The sequence below is a fragment of the Vanessa atalanta genome, chromosome 9, assembly GCF_905147765.1.
Source record: "Vanessa atalanta chromosome 9, ilVanAtal1.2, whole genome shotgun sequence".
NCBI lineage: Eukaryota > Metazoa > Arthropoda > Insecta > Lepidoptera > Nymphalidae > Vanessa > Vanessa atalanta.
In genome coordinates, this window is record NC_061879.1 from 9647984 (window position 1) to 9669394 (window position 21411).

The 21411-nt window shown below is 28.7% G+C and overlaps 1 protein-coding gene across 1 annotated transcript in view; it reads right to left on the reverse strand.

Moving 5' to 3' along the window:
- LOC125066288 overlaps positions 1 to 17612 on the reverse strand; it is a 34497-nt gene extending 16885 nt beyond the window's left edge. The window contains exons 1-3 of the mRNA XM_047674316.1: positions 17571 to 17612; positions 17247 to 17382; positions 1792 to 1945 (exon numbers count right to left, since the gene is read on the reverse strand). Coding sequence (XP_047530272.1) covers positions 1792 to 1945; positions 17247 to 17267 — 175 coding nt within the window. The 5' untranslated portion in view covers positions 17268 to 17382; positions 17571 to 17612. The remainder of the gene's footprint in view (positions 1 to 1791; positions 1946 to 17246; positions 17383 to 17570) is intronic.
- Between the last annotated feature and the right edge of the window lie 3799 nt (positions 17613 to 21411).

Below are 21411 nucleotides of genomic sequence, written 5' to 3' on the forward strand. Positions count from 1 at the left end.
CTAAAAAATTACATGTTTTTCAGGGTAATAAGGGATCAATAGGAAAAATAAAAATTATGTCACGAACACCAGTGAACGTAGTCAAGATTGTTTTACTGCATTTTATAAAAAAGAAGAACTTCAAATTCACACACACTTCTAGTTTTTACGTATATTGGTTTAGTACATTTTTCAGTCAGGCATTAAAAAAAAGGTACCCTAAGATATAAGTATAGATCCCAACGTATTCGCAGTAAAATCAATTAAAAATATAACATAAGAAAACAAAGACAACCACGAACGATGTTGAAAGTATTTGCGAATGCAATGTTTGCTTTCGTAATAACCTGAACACATGTCGTTACGAACAATTAGTCGAGTGCAGTCGTTTCTATATTTGCCACAAAACATCAGATACCACGCCTTTAAACGTTTCTTAATATCCTTTTGTTAAACTGTTCTATATACGGCTATCTAACTTCTATTCTATTCGAAATCTGACCAAAGTCAGTCAGGAATTTTCATGAGTAAATGCAATTTAATTAACTATAATATTGAAATGTTACATAAATACTTTTCGTATAGAAATCTAGGCCTGAGAATTATAATTTTAAAATAAATTCGGAAGAAATAATTAATTGTTAATTATAATACAATCATTTCAACAAGTCCTATTGATTGTAGATATATTTTGATATAATTTTATAGTATTTTATATTGAGAAACTAATATTACTTTGTGTAGATTAATATCTGAAAAACCTTCCTTTTAGATATTCATTTGAGTTCAAATATATTGGTTAAATAACAATGTCGATAAAAATGTGTAGTCGGGACGATTTAAAAGTATTATTTATATTTTGCAACTACATATTTTATTGTTTAAAATTAATGTTTTCTTCTTAATTTGCCTCATTTCCAATTTAAAATATAAAATAAAGCCATTAAAATACACGTAGCATAAAATAAACCATTGTTGCACAAATTTATTATAGATCTGTATGTTGATTTAATTACAGTAATTGAGCAATCATTCAATTACCAATTATTAGATTCTATTAGAATAATTAGAACAGTTTATTGTTTTCTAATAAAATATATATTTACAACGCGTTCATTTAAACATCATAAAAATATTAAAGTAATAATTAGATTATTTGACCGTATTGATGATTAATGAATTGTTATATTAATTTTATTTATTTTTTAATATAATTTAACAAGTATTGTAATTGCCTTTAGAAGGTGTTAATAAACAAAGACGACTTTAATGCATTGTAAGTATCGGATTAAATAAACAACTATATATACGTTTTGTTTAATAAGTCCATAAGAAACACGACCTGATCTAGTTGAGTGATACACACATATTATTTATTTAGTGTATATTTGTTGTAATAATTTGAACCAATGTTTCACCAATGTCATCAGGTGGCCCATTAGCCCGTCTGCTTACCTCTATCATAATATACATTTGAATCTGATAGATGGCGCTGCTAGTCAGTGTATTGAGACATTCTAAGTTCAATATATCTGAATTTAAAATTTAAGGGCTGAGCATCGCTGTGGTTAAGTTATTATTATATTGAATAAACTGTAAGTAACTGTGTGTGAACACAATGTGTCTATTACGTTGATTTTAAAAAAAGACGGCTGACCTATTAATAATCCGCTAACCATCGCCAACAACCGCCAACCGGAGTTAAGGTTATTTTTTTATTAATGTACTTATATAAATATATGTACAGATAATACTATACATAGTATATTACTTAAATATAAAATGAACTATATAATTATATTATGATAGTACCTGTGTTAGCCCTTGGATCTCTAGCAGCTGCCGCTGATAAAGCATTTAAACTCGGAGGTCCAAAGTTGGTCGCGAGGTAACCGTCTGAGAAACCAAGACCAAGGTGGTTGAACTGTGCCGTTGTGAGTAACGCGCACGCACAAAGAATTAACGCCTGTGAACAAAACAGAAAAAAAAAACATTACTTTATTTATCCAAAGTAAAAATAAAACAGCCTATAAATATATTTACAACGTTTCATACATTTAAGAGTTGAATTAAATACACATAAGATATAATAAATGTTGGTTAAGATCGCAGACTCGATTTAATTTATTAAAAATAAAATCTACATTAGTGTCGAAAAACGAATCCAAAAATAGTAATGTAATGTTACGTAATATTTTTTTTAGATATTTTGACAAATAAGCATTGATTACAAAATCTTGTATTAAAATAAAAGAGCCTCGATTCGATATAGAGATGATTGACAAATTATAATTTATTACGAAATATATTCACTGATGTAAATATTTACACACATAAACAAAAATTTATTGATAACCGATAAATGCCGATAAATAACCATCAAATATACGGTTTTATCCTCGATTATGACAAATAAGAACGATAAAATTAACAAATGTTTACATTATTCAAACATCATTTTCCTTGCAATATCAGATATAATACAAATCCAATATATTGAGGTCATATCCTTAATTTACATAATAAAACGTCTAAAATTCAAAAAATAAACAGTTACTTGATAGAGGTTTGTGCAAGCTCGTTTAGGTAGGTACGATATTCTACCGCTAAACAGCAGTTGTGTTCTGCTTTGATGGGTGAGGGAGCCATTGTAAGTACAAGCACAGGAGACATAATATCTTAATTTCCAATGTTGGTGACGCATGTTAATGTAAGAAATCGTTAATACTTCTTACAGTGCCAATGTCTATGACGGGGTGGCCCACCAGCTTTGCCCGTCTAATTATACGACATAAAAAATAAAAAAAACGCGTGACGTTATTTATAAGCATGTTATTATTAGTGCATAATTAATTCTAATTTCAAACGTGAAACATAATGAATACTAAATCATATTAATCAATATGTCGATCGTACTATTATTTGATTTCTTCCGTGACCTTAGTACAATTCGTTGCTTTCAATTTAATTGCTCATATAAAAATACATTCACTTTGTAACACTGTAACGCTATTGTTATGTTGATATTAAAACACCGTTCTCTTAGCTATAAATAATTAAAATAAAGGTTGAAAATGAAATTAAAAAAAAATCTAGGTTAGGTTATTCTTATCGTTCACACTTGTCAATTATCAACACTGAAATCCGAAACTGAAACGACTACTGAACGTTAAGTTAAACTAGAACATGCAGCGTGTTTTGGGGAAGTTTAAATAACATATCTGGTGTATAATTATTTGAAGTTTCATCCGCTTCTAATTTACTATTGACGTGACAAGCATGTATTAACATAAACATTATTTAATAAACTTAAACATAAGTCTGTTTTTAAATGTTACAAAAACGATTAAAATGTAATAATTAACAAATTTATTTATTTAATTAAATATATAAACACAACGTTTAAACCAGTTCTCTATTCACAGTGCTAAGATTGTAGGTTTTGCAATTCCGCAATAGCGAGTGAACGGGAACCGCGGAAACTGTTATGTAATAAATGTACATACGCGATTTGCCTCCGAACGTATGAACTTGATATGTGACCTTAACTAAGGCCTGCTGAAGGCGGGCCACTTATGAGCAGTGGGTCATAGGCCTATTAGTCATCTACATTTCAAATATAATTCAGATATTATAAATCATAGTCGAATTATAGTATGAAATAAATTTTAATATAATTATCTAGAGTTGAGAACTAGTGACTCAGTGGATCGAACACGGAACTTAATGGAAGGTCTCAGGTTCATATCCGGCTAAGTATAATTTATTTATTTAAGTATAGTGATTAATTAATCTTATGCTCGATTGAGGAAAATTGTGAAGTGTCGGTTGAGATATGTATACCTAAATCCAGACTCCAAAGCTTCTACTTTTAGGAAGCGAAGCCTTTGGATAAGGAGCGGAATGCTATATAATCTGTTGTATATTTCATAATAGAAATTATTCTAATTTTGAAATATTCAAAAATAAAACAATCAATACAAGTCCTGTTTAAGCAAAGAAATATTTTAAAATTCGTGTGTATTGTATTAAAAATAAATATTAATTTAAACATGGTTGATTAAAGTAAATTATCACATATAAGTTTATCTTATTCATTAATCACTTCGAAAACGTATTCCATTCATAATTTTCATATTAAATATAATTTTGTATTTATTGTATAATTAGAACCAAGTCATTTTATCGTTATAACTAATAAACATAAGTTAAACATTTATAATATAATCAATTTAGTTATAGTTAGTTTATCCGTGAAAATTATTTCATAATTTATGCTAATTAAGATTTTGTAAGAGTGTTAATTTGTTGCATGAAGTAAATAACATAAATCTACACGTTAAACGCCCACTCAAGTATGCCAATACTGGTTTACACTATAATTGATTTGAAATTATTACTTTAACAATATTTCCTAACTTTTTAAAGGTTTTTAACTACACGAGTCTAAATTAAAGGTAATGAACACGACATTTATCTTAGCTTCCTAGATTCAGGGTAACCTCCGACTTCTGAAGCGTTGATCGAATCGAGATTAACTAATTTGATTTAAGTTAAGTAGTTGAACATCTGGCGCGATCAGAATATGTATTATAGAAACAATATTAATTATACGAAACAAAAAAACAATAAACGAAAGAAATTAGTTTTTTCAATTGAAAATTTTAAGATACGAGGATTGATATCTAAAATCATATTGTATTATTTGATATTATATTTTAAATTTTAATTAACAGTATAATTTACTCATTATGATAAAAATAACGGAAGATATGAAATAAATTATATCTAAAATATGAATAAGTTATAACGGAAGACTGATATGTCCGTACACTTTTTTTTATAGTTTTTTTTTTGTTACGTACCTAATATTTATAGCTAGTCTACCTTCTTGGTTCAGTGACTTATAAGGCCGCAGATCCCGAGACCCTGGGATCAAACTCCCGATGAAGCCATTAAAAATTTTTTTAAATTGGTTTTTCTGTATAGAAACCCACAAGCCCGGAGAATGTCAGAAGAAGAATTGCAAGAGTTAACACTCCCGTGCCTCAGAAGGTAACTTTAGCCTGTCTCTAAGCTCTTACACTTAGGTCTTTAAATGTCCCGCACCGTTGGGCGAGTCTCCCTACCGAATGTCCGCTGTGGCAGGAATCAATCAGGAGGAAATAATCTCTAATAATATAGCAAGCAGATGTTCCGCAATATTAATTCAACAACAAAAAGTTTAACTAAAGATAACTTTGCCACAGTATTGTATACATTTGATCTGACTAAACATGAAACCATGTCGAAGTAAGTTCACAGATTGTATCTTAACGCTGGAGGTTGTTTTATCGCTAATGCTCTTATCAATACTACACTTAGCTGAAACTTCCTAGACTGCATTTAAGTTTAAACTTGCCGACGGTTTGTTTCGAAGTCAATTTGAATATTAAGATAACCATAGCGCAATGTTTATAATTTAAGGAATAAATTATTTCAAAAGTAATTGCAATAACAGCTTCGATCTACTTTCTACGTTTTAGAATATTAACGCTATTAATTTATATGGTTGTCTTTTAAATGATAAGTTTTTATTTAAAATATTAATCAAAGAATGACGGACCTTCGGCCTACCTATATAAAAATATGTACCAACTGTAATGGTTATGGTACAGTCTAGAAGTGGATGTGCTGTAGTAACATTTTGAGACTAAGTTTAAAACGTATAATCCGTGAAAAAAAGTTGTCAAATTCTACTAATCTTAAACCATATACCATATATGTACATAAACGTTTAATTTTAATAAAATATAAAAAAATATTTTTGAGAAAAAATAAATAAAAATTATTAAAGTTAAATACATCTTAAGAAACATGTCACTTGAAAACATAATACAATCTTATTACAAACGCATAATTTGTTTTAAGGTTTTAATGCTGTTGTATAATTTCTTTTTTTTTTAGTCTGAAAAATGTTATTCTTTTGTGCGATACTGGCAATTGCTTATTAATCGTTTAAAAATGAAACACGACAAAACTATATGCAGCCGTATCTATCTACAAGACTGCCTATTTAAACGGGACGGATATAACATCTAATACTTAGTCTATTACTTGAATTATTCGTGTTATAGCTTTTAAATTTTCAATGCAAAAACGCTTCGTAATAATGATGAAAAAACGATAAATTATTGAATATTGTAATGTTGCACAATGCTACTTAAGATATTTTTTTCAAATACATATATAATACATAAATGTCCATAATCTTACGAGATAGTTTCCTAACAATCAGCTGTTGTTACCTAATTGTGGCTTACTTCACGGATAAGTAGAGTCTAACTTACGTAATATGCTCTTAGATTTTAAATTATTGATCTTTGTTTTATATCAATATAATAGACTTTTTTAAATAGGTTTTTTTTAAAATTAATTATATTAAGCAATAAGAAATTTATTACATTACAAAAATCAAATAATTATGAACAATCATTTACATTTCAATGGTTCATATAATACGAGTTTTAAATAGAAATAATAACCTTATATGATAAAGTCAGAGTATATATGATGGTTCATCTGTAATACATTAATTTTTTACCACGTGATGGTAGCGATAGAAAGACAAAAAAAGAGAAGAAAAAAAAGAATATTATTGGTCACTGGCAACACCAAAGTAGTAGCATTACATTATACAATTTAAAAAAAAAATAATACGATTTTCATCCAGCGAACAATGGTATCAATTATTAAGTTCCTTACAATACTGGAGCAAGGTTTTATTACCTAATTATTCTCATAAATTCTTCAATCTAGGCACAATCTAGCCTGCATCCTTACAAGGACGATTACGTTAGCTACGTGCGACGCCTGCCTATTATCGAGACCACGTACAAACTAGTCAAACTGTTGAATATTTCATAATATTAAACCTTAACCGTGTTAAAATATTCCTTCATTTAATAGATTTCATATAAAATATATTTACACTGAGAATATTAAGAATCGTTTATAGCTCACTTATTTTTAATAACGGTACGTACTACACACACATATGTTTATTTATTTATTTTAGTGAAAATCACAATTAATCCATGCCATCATATTCGTAAGAGGAAGACACATGATATGTCAGAGTTTGACCGACCCTAAAGATATTCTATGTGTATTCTTAACATAATACCTCTACATTGTGAGTAACACATGCATTCCAGCGGTTAGTTGGGCCTTCACACGGCCGTGCAGCCGAAATAAATGAAGTGTGAACGCCTTGCCGCAACTAACGTCGATTGTAATTTGCCCATAAACGTATTAAGTTGTAACAATATCCTGTAATTTGATAACAATTTCGATCTAAAGTCTAACGGTTTTGTTAAGCGCAAAATGATAACAACGCATTTTATTAAAATAAACTATTTACGGTGATAATAATAGGTAGGAAGTTAATGAACAACTCTTCAAGATTAATGTAATTTTGAGAGTACCTAATATCTACTTATGTAGGGACCCTTACAGCATAACTTTATAACAAAACCGGATTCCAATCGTTCTCTACTTAACTACTATGCATAAAACAACTTTACCCTATAAAATCTATAGCATTTCAATTCCCCAAAGTAGCAATATGAATTGCCGCGTAAAGATAGATGTCGTAATATCTTCGAAGTCTTTACGGACCTAAAATACAACTTTCCAGAACATTCTCATGATAATTTATTGCAAATATTTATAGTGCAACACAACAAATTAAATCAATGCGTAAAGTATGCATTGCAATATGCATGGACAGCAACTAATGTTGCAAAAGATAGTTTACAATAGATGCTTTATAAAATGCGCAAAGAGCATGCACTGAATAAGGGCCCAAGTTAATATGAACTCGTTTTTCTTCTAAGTAGGTTGAAGTTAAGTGCCCATTAAACGTTGTCACGTGAAAGCATTGTTTTCGATACAGGTAAGAAGTAGTTCGAATATTGTTCCTTTTAATTTAAGTATTTTTATTAACGGTAACATTGAGATGAAGTTCGAGGAACCATTTAAAATTTAAAAATGAGAAATAACAACTATTTACAATAATTGATTACATTATGCTTCCGTTTAAATCAAATGCAAGAAAAATTATGTTCAATAATAAAATGAATGCAAAATAAATATTTTTTTTTTTTAAGAAAATATCATCAACTTAAATAAAATTTTGACACTAATTACTTGTATTTATAAATTCAAATGATCGATACAGTTATACACGCAACGGATTAATTCATTTGCTAACTGATTAGTAAATCGGTCATAATAAGGTAACTATGTCAAGTTCGTGCAATTATTTCAATAGTCAATATAATTTGCAAACAATTTGCACAATTAGTGTATGATTGTATGGTGACCAAAAGGCAAGCTAAATACCTAAGTCATGCAAGGGTAATCATTAACACTATACTTGTGGTGCAATTATTTCAATAGTAGTATACTATTTCCATAACCATTTGTATTATTGTCTTCCGGCTTAAGTTTGAGAACCAGTGTAAAGATCGCGTAATCGAAATTAGGCATTGAACAATCCTAGTAAGATTAGTGCAAAAAAATATCACGAGCATGTGAATTTAATTATCGATCTTTTTTTTTTTTGCTCACATTACCAATTTTTATGTTTAATTAAATAATTCATGAATAATAATTATCCTAATATAAAATATCATTATAAAATATTCCTTTCCGCGTAAAAAAATACATAAAAAAAACTAGTTTATTTTTTTGTCGTAATAAAATAATATTATATCGTAACTATTAAAGAATAAACCAAATAAATCAAAGGCGTTTTAAAATTGAATACTTTTAAATATGTTTTATATGTAAAGCAATCTATAATATATGTTGAACTATATTTCACTTAACAGTTCGAATAATTATAATAAAATTCATATGAGAATTTACAAGTAGGAGTTTAATTGTTTAAGCAAATTAGGACTTTTCAAATTTTTATAACTAATATTTCACATATTTTTTTAATTTTTCTATAATATGCTGGGAGATACAATTAAAATATATATATATATATATATATATATATTAATTTACAGTAAAAAGATAATTTATTAAAGACTGACGAAAAAAAATATTCGTCTCTGTGATAAATAAATTACGACAGGTTTCGTCATATTAAAAAAAAAACATCTTTAAAACTATAATATTTTTACTAAGATCATACTCGTATATTTCATCATGATGACCCAGCTCATGGGCAAGTATTTAGGACATTGTCACTAATGGACATATCTACCAAACGGTGCACTATCATTATCTTAGTAATTTACACAAAAAAAAATAATAATAATTTTAATCATGTATACAATTAGAAAATAAGGTTATAAAAAAACCCTTTGTTTTTGCCATATATTTTTCTTATTTGTATTGGGCGATCTATATAGCAGAGTAAAAATAATCGTGATTATGAATGATATTGTCGTTGAAAGGCCCCGACTTTGTTAATCCGGCCCTGCCTGAGCCTGGTCACTCTTTGGTAGTATATAATTGGTCCACTGGTCTGAATATGAAATATATTGGAAGGAAATCGAGAGTGCATCTATACTAGTCTTTAGGATTGGAATTAGATCAAATCCACTTCATGTACAATTAATGTTTACACGTCACACAAAAATGTTTTGAGATTTGTGCCAAGATATTTCCTTTAAATTGTCTTAATAGTGGCGCAAAGGTTGTTAAGTCTTTTTTTTATGTTTATAAAAGTTATTGCTCGATTTAGAACAGAAGTAGATATCAGAAATATAAAATGTTTTATAAGATCTAATGATCTTCTATTTATTTATCAATATGTAATCTTTGTTAATCTATTATAATATAAAACTATTTTATATCTAGAAAACAGATCTCTATTTAATTACTACGTTAAAAAAATACACAAGAATCTCTCAAATCTCGAAGTATTGTATATACGACCTACAATTGTTGACCTCAAATAAACTTTGTAATTTAAAAAAAGAACATTATCACTCTATCTTCAAGTACAAACAATACTAATAACACGACAACGCTGTATTCAATGTTGTCGCCTACATAACGAAGGTTACCCAAAGTTGTAATATACTCTGTTTCCACGCAATTGACGACCGTTATGCCACACCTAACATATTTAGTAGCAATTCAACTATAAAGCAATTTTGGTCTTGTAACAATCGGTTATAAGATTGCCCGTAAGTAAATGTACTTGAAGGTCAACCGCTGACCCCATGTCTGCAAGTGCATAAAAAATGCCGTTTTCTGTCAACGATAATAACAAAATGATTGACCGTGTCAACGATTGTTAAATATTCTATCTCATTGCATATAAATAAGCTTAAAATATTATTAATAATTATTAAAAAGTAGTAACACAATTTTTTTTGGTCCCATTACTGGCAACATTTTCTAATTTTTCCATACACAATATCCATCAAATTATCAATGTTATAATAAGCTAAACGTGAAGTATTAATATTGCTATTACACAATACACGACTACATATATCATGGCACTCGCCATGAATGGCCATCGCCTCGCCCATACGTCACAGTTATCGGAACGCCCGAGGCGATAATACATGTTAACAAACAGACGACAAATTTGTCGTAAACATCTTCTTCTTACGTTTTCATAATAAATTAAGGGAACCATTTTAACTCTAAATTAAGTACATCAAAACCAACCATAATCCTTATACTTTTATTATATATAAGATCATAATGCTTCAGATATACGTACAAATTAAACGCATCTGTCGATCGATCACAACTTCGCCTGAACAAACTATTGATAACGAATAAAAAACTGTGAACACACGCTTTATAGATTTAAATATAATTGCGTGGGATTGAATTAACACATAATATAATCCCATCTCCTTTTATAATCTTAACTGACAGAAAAAAGTCTTTTAAGTTTTTATACTTATAAACATATTATACTCTGTACAAGAAAGCTTGATCTTTTTGAAAGATATAAATTTCTCTGATCGACATAACTTTGTAATGACGAACATATTATTTTCTTAGTTTAATGATTTTAAAACTTGTAAAAATATTCAAAAAAATACGTATAATACAAAAGTTCTTAAAGATTCAAGCGTTATCCGAAAATTTTAAGACTTTTTCTATTATATACTATTGCTTCAAAGTAAAATTTAAATAGAAACACTGAAAATATTAGACGCTTGTACAATGTTAGATCGGTCGGACGGTAGGGACGCGAATAACAGGCAGTAACTGCTACAAATATCGATTACAAAAATCCTTAATAAAGATCATTGTTAAGTTGTTACGAACGGGGGTCCTTTTGGTTGGGGTCTCTTTAGCTAGTGGTTGGGGTTTGGGTATCTTTAGCTGGTATAACTCTTTATAGAAAAATAAGTAAAAAAAAAATTGAATTCTAATTTGAATTACGCATTCCATCGTTCCATCGACTGTTATATATGTTATATTTTCTGTTTCTCATCATTAGCCCGTTTGTCCAAAAGATCAAGCTAACTTGAACATGGTATAAAATCATATTCTAATTACTATTAATAAGTCGCTCGTCTACGAACGCCAAACCAGCGCAAGCGCATATTAACATACTCGTACACATACGCGGCGTGTCCACAAACCGGTCGCAATAACTTCCGTCTTCCGCGATATACGGGTTATTTAATAATAATTTGCCATGATTTATTATTCATAAAAAAAATATGTATAATGTTCTTCGTGTTGCTAACGGCTATTGATAGATTACCAAAATTATAATAATACAATAAAAAAACGTATAAATGGCTCGTTATCAAAAGATAATATCTGTTATGTTTGACTTATATTAATAGTACGCTCTGAATTAAGATCTTAATGATCTACCATTTACATTACTTAAGAAAATATAGGGTATAATACATCAACGGTTTATTCACACAATCGCCAATAACAGCAGATCATTTAATCGAGGTCTAAAATCGTTTTATTACGAGTTTATTGAGTGCTGACAAAATGAAATGTCAATTGCTAACATTGAGTTATCATGCATTAAATTGTAACAATTTATCTCGTTGTGATTATCTACTTACTTAGTTTATTTTATATATATCCAAAAAAAAAAAATTATTTTCGTTTGTTGATTTCGTTCCTCTTAGTATCACCCGTTTAATGATTCTGATTATTATAACAGTTGCTTATAATAAGCGCACATATTCTGCACATATTCTCATTAAATTAATTAACATTTATTACATAATAAACTAGGACAAAGCACCGAATATTAATACTCGCATAACGATATGTTTGAGATAACCAAAATTATTTTGTCCTTGAAAATGATTTATAAAAAAAAAACAGTCTTATAATTAATCATATGTGACAATCTTCCGCAAAATAAAAGAATTAGTTGAGGTCGACGCTTATGTAAACATGGAAACAATGACAAGGCCTTTATATGTGTTATAAAGATATAACCAGTGCATTTATAGTCGCCTTGACTCTTATAGCCTGAGGTCGACCATAAGAATTAAGAAAAGGAAGTTTATACCTTAACAATGCAATGGTACCTTTATTCTTTATTTACAATTTATAATGGTTTTTTAATATCTGACTACGCTTAGCAAAGGATGTACGAAGATTGTTATTATAAGTTGCCACTTTAAGCTTTAATTTATTGCAAAATTGACATCATTTTTTTTATTGTCACATGAAAAAATTATTATACGATAAATGTTATTATTATTATACGAAATGTAAACAACCTTAGTCTTAATATAATTTAAAAAAAAAACAACTGCTTAATAACCAGAATATGTATGTAAAGTCGTACTAAAAACACGGAAATGAGATATTATGAGCGTATGTTCATTGGTATAGTATAAGATTCGTATTAAATGATACACCGAGCACTTTCTACGTGTACACTAGTAATGTGGAGTATTTTGTGAATGCGCCTTCAATATTACGCAACACTTGCAACACAAACATCTCGACTGTATCATTAAAGGCCTATTATTTTGGTCACAGAATGTAATGGCTAGTCCAAGGTAAGTCAAACTGTCACGTGCACGGAATAGACGATCGTACATAGTTACCAAATTTTGCCATCTGTCTCCATTTAATTAGTTATATCTCGGGATAGCTGTACTCACTGATTTTAATATTTCGATATATTCGTAGATTTCATTAATCGAACTTCAATACCATTCAAAATAAGGGTTGGTTGGTTGGTAGTTTTGATGTTTGTTTGGAAAATCAATTGGATACATATTATTTTATAAATTAAAAATAATCATAATATTCCATATGTTTAAAATAGGTCATTAACCTGCTGCCTAACTGAAGGTCTTTTTTTACTTATAGTCACGAGTTTCTTAAAGCATCTCTCAGTAGTATTCATTAATCTATAGTTTCTTACTAAAGCAATTTAGTAAGAATTGGAAACCACAACTTCACGCCTTATACGATATAAGTACATTCGTTATAAATCCTATTGATATGATACAAGTATAATAATCGTTTATATTTAAAATTTCGTATTTAGAAATTGGAACATATTCGATTTATGAATTAAAAAATGTGAAATATATTCACTTTTTAATACTAATAATAAAATGATCTCTATATACTTATCTGCTACTGAACGTATCACAGGTATATGAAACTGACCGTGTTCAATTTGCAAGCAAATCTCGTGTATAAATTAATTATATCATATCAAAATCAATATCACCGAACCCGTAATTTTATAAAAGCATTATTATGATCAAATTCTAATTTTAATATTAATTAATTTAAATATTTTTTTTTTATATAATAAAAAAGTCAGAATTAAAAATCAAATTTCGAAGCGTAATAAGAATAAAGAGTTTGAAATTGTAGGCTGACAAAATAGTATCTAAGCCGATGTTATTAAAAATATATATGTACTGTAACTGCGATGATGTATAATGTTAAGTAATATGATGGTCATACGATTTGATGCTATGCGATTACGATGAGAACCAATCGTCTTTGTTCCAAGCGGACACCAAGTGGTACCTTGGCCGTAATTAATCAACTTTTGTTTGATAGATGCACATATAATATTGACCTACTTTTTACAATTTATAGCATGTAAACGCCATGCTGGGTTTAATATCAATTAATTATAATAATAAAAGAAGCTTCAATGTTACTTAACCAGGAAACCCGTTCAAATTTAGGCGAGATAGTCACGTTATTATGCGGCTCAGTTATCGAATAATTATTTTAGACACAATTGCAATTGACTTATGATATCGTCAAAACTCGTAATTAATATTAAATAAACACGCAAAAATTTGGAATAAAAAATGATTGGAAACAGGTTTACGTACCTCATTAGCTCATCACGAGACCATATCCTTAACATTTATGTAATGTTATGACGCAATAATTTTGATGTATAATAATTACAAAAGAGCACTTGGACGAAACTATTAACAAATTATCAAAAGCTTAAAAAAATATATTTATTTAAACATATTGTGTAAGTACATACCTACGAACTGTTACAATCCAATTTGAAGCGATCGTTTGTTTATTTACCATTTAACGTTACCTATGTGCGACAATAATGTCGTATGCTTAAGGCTAGTAGGACGAGATATTTAAATATTATAAAAATATTCAGTTACGTTAAAAATATTTGCATGTTCATTCTAAATTCAAATAATCGCCTTGAAATTATTTATTAATAAAAAATATATTCAATATACAAGTAATAAAACATTAATAATTAATTTGTCGTTATTGATATTGATTTTATTTATTACATTTCTAATGCAATTGCTAAGAAATTGAATATATAATAAACTATTATTAAATAAAATTATATTAATTATATTATTCTACTTTAAATGAATTACTTTCATAGAAATGTATTTAACCCCGAATATTTGCACAGATTTTTGTTCAAAAGATTTATAATAAGTTCTTATTTTTTATTATTTCGACATGACTTAAGTTCGAATAGTAACTAGTAGTTCACTGTATAATTCACTTTTAGATTATTAATAACATAACGTCTTGATAAAAAAAATATATAAAAAAATCGAGTTCATGATAAGCACATTCCCTTGAAAATGAATTAACAATGTAAATAAGTGAAATTTCTCACAAAAATTTAGTACAATTGTTTAACTGACATTATATTCGAAACCGTTAAAACAAGGAACAAACGCAATCGCATATTACTTGACTGCACAGATTCAGGAACTCTATATAATACTCAGTAAACGGTTTAACACATTACGAACTATTTACTATTGTTACTACATTAAAAAACATTATCTGAGATTACGATTAATTTATATATATTTTTTATAAATGTTAGTTATAAAAAAGATTATTTTACAAATGGCTCGTATATAATTATTCCTACTAAATTACGATTAGGAATGTAACCCTTTAGGCTGGTTTTATACTTATATAAAAGAAGTCTAAGTCTATTCATAATTGAATTTTGAAAAAAGAACTTCTGAGCTGAGCCTCTGTTCTGAATTGCAGTGCGAATCTAAAAGATTTACTTTCGTATCTCACTCGTAAAATGATGTCAACCCACTTATTATTACTTCTATTCGGTGATTCGCCATTTTGATCCTTGTATTATATACATTTTGTAATTATCATAGTCAAAGTCGCATCACATTCTGAAATATCACGGTCGTGTTTTGTGGTGAATTTCGAATTTCTTCTTACAGAATATATATACTAGTTACTAGTTTCTTTTAACTTTAAATATCAATCATTCTAATGATTCGATATTTAATAAAGAATTTAAAATTGGAATTTGAATATATTGTCTATTAAATATTATTAGTTTATTAAATATTACGTCGACATTATTCTTCACGGATGAATAAATAATCACTGAATTTGGGTTTCTTTATCGTTTTTTTTTTAATGTTCCATAATTGTAATATGAAGGGTACCAAAGCATTTTTATAAATTAAACATTGAAAGATTAAATTACTTCCTAAATTTCTGATTACATCGGTTTTAAGGAAGGAATTATTAAGAAGGCAGGAAATAGAATAAGTATTTACTCGCATTAACATATATTCCACGCAAACCGTTTAAGTACAGCTAATTTTCAAACGTAATTCAGCATTCTAAATTCAAATATTTCATTAGTGTGTGACGTAATCAATTCTTTCGATTCGATATTTGAACGAAATCGAATTGTTTTCTCCGAACGGTATGTTAAGTTGCTGTTTGACATGAGATAGACATCACCGTAAAGCGTTTAACAAGACCACTGATTATATCAACTGGCCCTCGATTGTATCTAACATTAACGAAAGGAACATTCACCTATTTCGCTAACAATCAATCCTGTCTGTACTAGTCATAATAATACCCCGAGCTAGAGACCCTTGTTCAATCGTACTTGCAATTTATTTATAACAAGGCAATTTTATTTTAAATACATTTTTGATTGTAATGCAAGTATAACATAGAAATATTTTTACCATAGATATAAATTATCTTTGAAGTTATTGTTTCTCGGTCGTTGGATTCTTTAATATACAATAATGTACTTGAAATTGTTTGATAATAATAATAGTGCAAATTTGATAATTCCACATATGTGTATGTGTGTGTGACAATTTAATGGAAATTCGACGGATTTTTTAAATATATTAAGTTATTAGACACGTGTCCTAGTTTTTTAATATTCTGGTTTCCGCGATATTAATTTATGTTTATTCTGTATTGAATATCCGTATGTATAGTTTATACACTTGCAAACAACATGTATTTATATGCGTATATGTTCCTTCAATAACTTATTACGATAGAAATAGACATCACTTGTGCTATAACGGATATCCATTTATTAATTTTGATAATAACGGAAAAACTTCAATCCTTATTTTCAATACATATTATTGTTACTTTTAAATTTTCTGCTAAATTTGTTGTATTTTTATTGTATATTTATTTGTAATTGAATATAATATATTTATTACGATTTTTTTTTATTTACTTTTCTATTTTTTCCGAAAATTTATTTAGAAAATGTAAAGGGATGTTCAATAAGAAATCATTTTTTATATTAGGCAATATTTGTAGCGGACGATTATATTGAGTAAGGTCATGGAATATTTAACTGTTAACATTGTGACGCGAAACATTATGTATTCATGAATGTTTTTTTTTTTTTATAAAATGAAACAATAAAAAAATTAAAAAAAAAAAAAAAAAACATAATTTCATGTAGTCTATTATAGACTCTATTTTGGGTATAAATAAAATGTTAAACTTACGACTGTGACGTATTTAGTCATGTTGGGGGTTATTCTTGTCACTGTCACAGAATCACTGGAGCGGGGCAACGCACGCGCACTGACAGTCGGCTGCGTCCGAGTTCCGACTGACTCTAACTGCTGGAAAATCGCCGGTCTGCAAAACCAAACGGTGGTGGTACAATTACCGCACGATGCCGCACACCACACAAATCGACGGTTTTAGATCACGCGTCTAATAAATTATGAAAATCGTATCGCGTGGATGTGGAAATCGTTTCGCAATTGACCTTGACGGGGCCGATTGGATTGTAATTTTAATTATTTTTTTTCACGTTTACGTACTGTCTTAGCGGCGGGGTGTTTGCTGTTTGCGCTTGAGTCGGGTAGTACGCGCTTCAGACTTGAGATCGAGTTATATAGGACAGCGCGCGACCTCCGATGTGCTGGAAGTACGCGTGTTACCCTCGCTGAAGATTACACGTAGACACGAATAAGGTTGACAGTGTTAACTATTCGTCTTAATTAATATTTAGAATCTAAAACGTCTAATCGTAATTCAAATTATATCCAAAAATATTTTTGATTAAGAAATTATCATACAAGTGCGATAAGGTTGTTTATTGATTTTCCCAAATTTATATACAATGAGTTTTTTGACATATTATAGAATATACTCTAGTTTCAAGAGTCAATTCAGAACTTATGAAATATCCTTTTATAAATATACAGTACAATGGGATACTGCACAAAATATTTACGATATTGTTTAATAACTTTAAAAAAAAGGTTTAGTTTATTTCATTGGAGTCTTTGATATTTTAATTATTGTCATTAATAATATAAGCGTTGCGATTATTCTATTCACTGAAATATAACTGAAACTCTCCTAATGATAATCATATATTTAAACCAAACATTTGAGTTAATATTTTTAACAGAGCAATTAATATTATTGCGTTAATCAAGAATTTATTTTATCGTATTTTTTTTTTATAACTTGCAATACTTAAATGTATTGCGTATCCTTGTTTCATAATTTTCATATTGTAAATGTATTGTAAATCCTATACTTATAGGAGGGATATGTTTTAATTAATTATATACTAGTTGCTGATCACGGCTTTGCTCGCTTGTTCAGGTTGTAGAAATAAAAAGCAAGCCAATGTCCTTCCTTGGAGTTCAAGCTTGCATCATACCAAATCTCATTGTATTTGGTACAGTAGTTTGACCGTGAAATAGCAACAGACAGATGGACAGACAGAGTTACTTTCGCATTTATAATATTATTATGGATACTTTTATATAAAGTCAGCGAGTGTTTGTTTGAACGAGTTAATCGCAAATTTATTAGGAAATATTAATTTATTGGATCAGGCTGTGATCAAAAAGCTTGGGGAGTGGTTTAACAGTGTCATTTAGCCTCTATGAAACATATTCTAAACTATATATTCGATTTTTCGAAATATTGAATAAAAATTACATTTTTATATAGGTTGAGTAAAACTCTATGATTATTAATAGTAATGTTTATTTTATATATAATTACCTCTAATAACTTAAAGACCAATTTAATCATGCACCTAATCACTTAGATTCTCGTTAGTTTAGTTTTTATCTATTAATAGGCGAATAGACCTGATGCACCATGCATGTCGAATGATAATTTTTAATAAAAACAAATTGAATATACTCCTTAATTAACAATATGTATGAATATCGTCTTTAACAACGAATAAATTGATAGACAATGTCGTTTTATTAAATTTTATCTATTGTCTACAATTTAAAACGATATAGATTTTTCGCAGCCGGCTGATAAAGATTATAATATTGTTTTTTTTTTATAGAAACTAGTAACGGAAAAAATAAAGACCGACAAAAAGATCAACATTTTTGCACATTCGATACGCATATTCAAATATATTTTTTATGCATACTTGATGATTGAATAGCCGTTTTTCTTAACACATAGGCTTAATGTAATTATTTATATATAATATATACAGTACCTATAATTCTCATAGTATCTTATGCATCCATAATTTATTTATTTCAGCCAGATAGATATAAAACTGTTATGTCAAAACTAGGAAAAAAAACGAGTAGCCGAAAAATTCGTGGTGGTTAACCACGAATTAAAGAAAACAAACGCCACATATTTTTGCTGATGCGATTCGCATATTCAAATAAATATTTTTTTACGCATACTTGCTGCTTAAATAACCGTTTTTTTAACGCATCGACTTAAATTTGTTAGTTGTTAAAACGATATACATTACCTATAAATTAATTCTTAAAGTATCTTATGAGTCCATGATTTGAGGAAAGTCGATAATACTGCAGACACCGGTTTTTACGCTGTTTATACTAATTGTTTATTTTTTTTTATAATAAAAAAAAGGATTATATAATAGGAAAAACAGGTAAAAAATAACGTATCTCTTACAAGCGACCTCTAATCGAAACAAAGATAGATAGAACTAAGAGATTATCTACTAAATAATCGATCGAGTAGACAAAATTTATATAAATAGGTACATACTAAATTAAAAAATATATAAAACCTCACCGATTATTATGATCATAATATATTCATTTATTGTAATAAAAACCTTGTTGATATTTGTAGATCAGTTCCCGGTTGGCATCGAGGTAGCAATTTCAATGCCGGAAACATTTTTTTAAATTATTTGTATCGATTTCAGGTGTCACAGATAACACAACAAAATTACCCTCCCAGTACCTGTACCCTCTACATTTATATACTAGAATTAAAAAAAAACTGAAAATGTAATAATAATATCTGAATTATATACACTTATGATGACTAGCAATATATTTTTCGAGGAATTACTCATATCTTCAGAGTTAAGTGTGAATGATCCAGGGAGATCACGTGATACTTATTCCATGATGGGTTCGAACCCATACAACATTGAATTTCATGTGCTTCAAATTTGTTTATAATTATTCTCGCATGAATGGAAACATTGTGAGAATAGCATGTGTCAATTGAAAATCTCACATCACAGTCACATGGAGCGGTGGTACCCAAGCCCAGCAGTGGAACATCAACAGGATATTACTACATTATCACTATACCCGTTATTTCCATCACTCCAATCAAACGTAAATTTCTGGTCGGAGTAGGAATGAAATACTTTTGCAGAAAGCAGCGATTTTTACCTATTGATTTGTCCTTGATATGTACTTGAAGTGTATCTATTCTATTACTTCTTAACGCGCTTACTGTTCGTACAATAAGCAGATATTAACAGTTTTACAAGCTATTCATTAAAATAGTTGTCGTAACTTACTAATTAAAAATATAAAAATTATTGGTAATTCGAATTTTTTGCACTTTCGTTGCTAATTTTACGTAATTATTACAATTATAACAGTCCATTTGGAATTTAATGACGGCTTTGATTATTGATGAAATAATTTCAAGAGGAATTACTGTCAATGAGAATTTATTTTCAATATCGATTAGATTATTAAAACAATGAATAGGCTTTATTTTTTATTTTATTTCATATTTTACTTCTATGAAAATTCATACAAATATATATTGATTGACAAAACGAAGATTAACATCAAATAAATAGAGAAGATAATGGTGATAATGATAATGATAATGTTTTCCGAGTGTATTTTTACGCTCAAAAAAGCTCAAGGAAGACTAGCACGGGTACCTTCTCTGTCTTTATCCGATAGCATGTAATTTTGTTCACAGGTATAATTTTAGCGAAACACCAACTTCCTACCTTCAGGTGCTACTAATATTCAAGATAGTAAAACGTTAAGCGTTTCAGTGGTCAGCACAGGATTTTAGAACGGCAAACCTCCGATTCGGCAGCTAGGGGCAATTTATATATGATAGACGCTCATTGTCGCAACAACGCTTCAATTTAGCAACTATTTCACCAATTATTACTAACATTCAAAAATATTATCGAGCATACAAGCGTACTATGTACATATGTAAATACTAAGAATATAATAATTAATGGTTTTACATAAAATTCGACTTGTAAATCTAGTAACATGTTATGTATAGTGATAATATTAATCAAGTTTCGACTTGTTAAATTTTTTTAACATTCTACCTGAAACCGTCACCTTGGAACAGGAATGGCGTCATATGTCGACTATAATAGTCCTTCTAAATTAATATAAACTA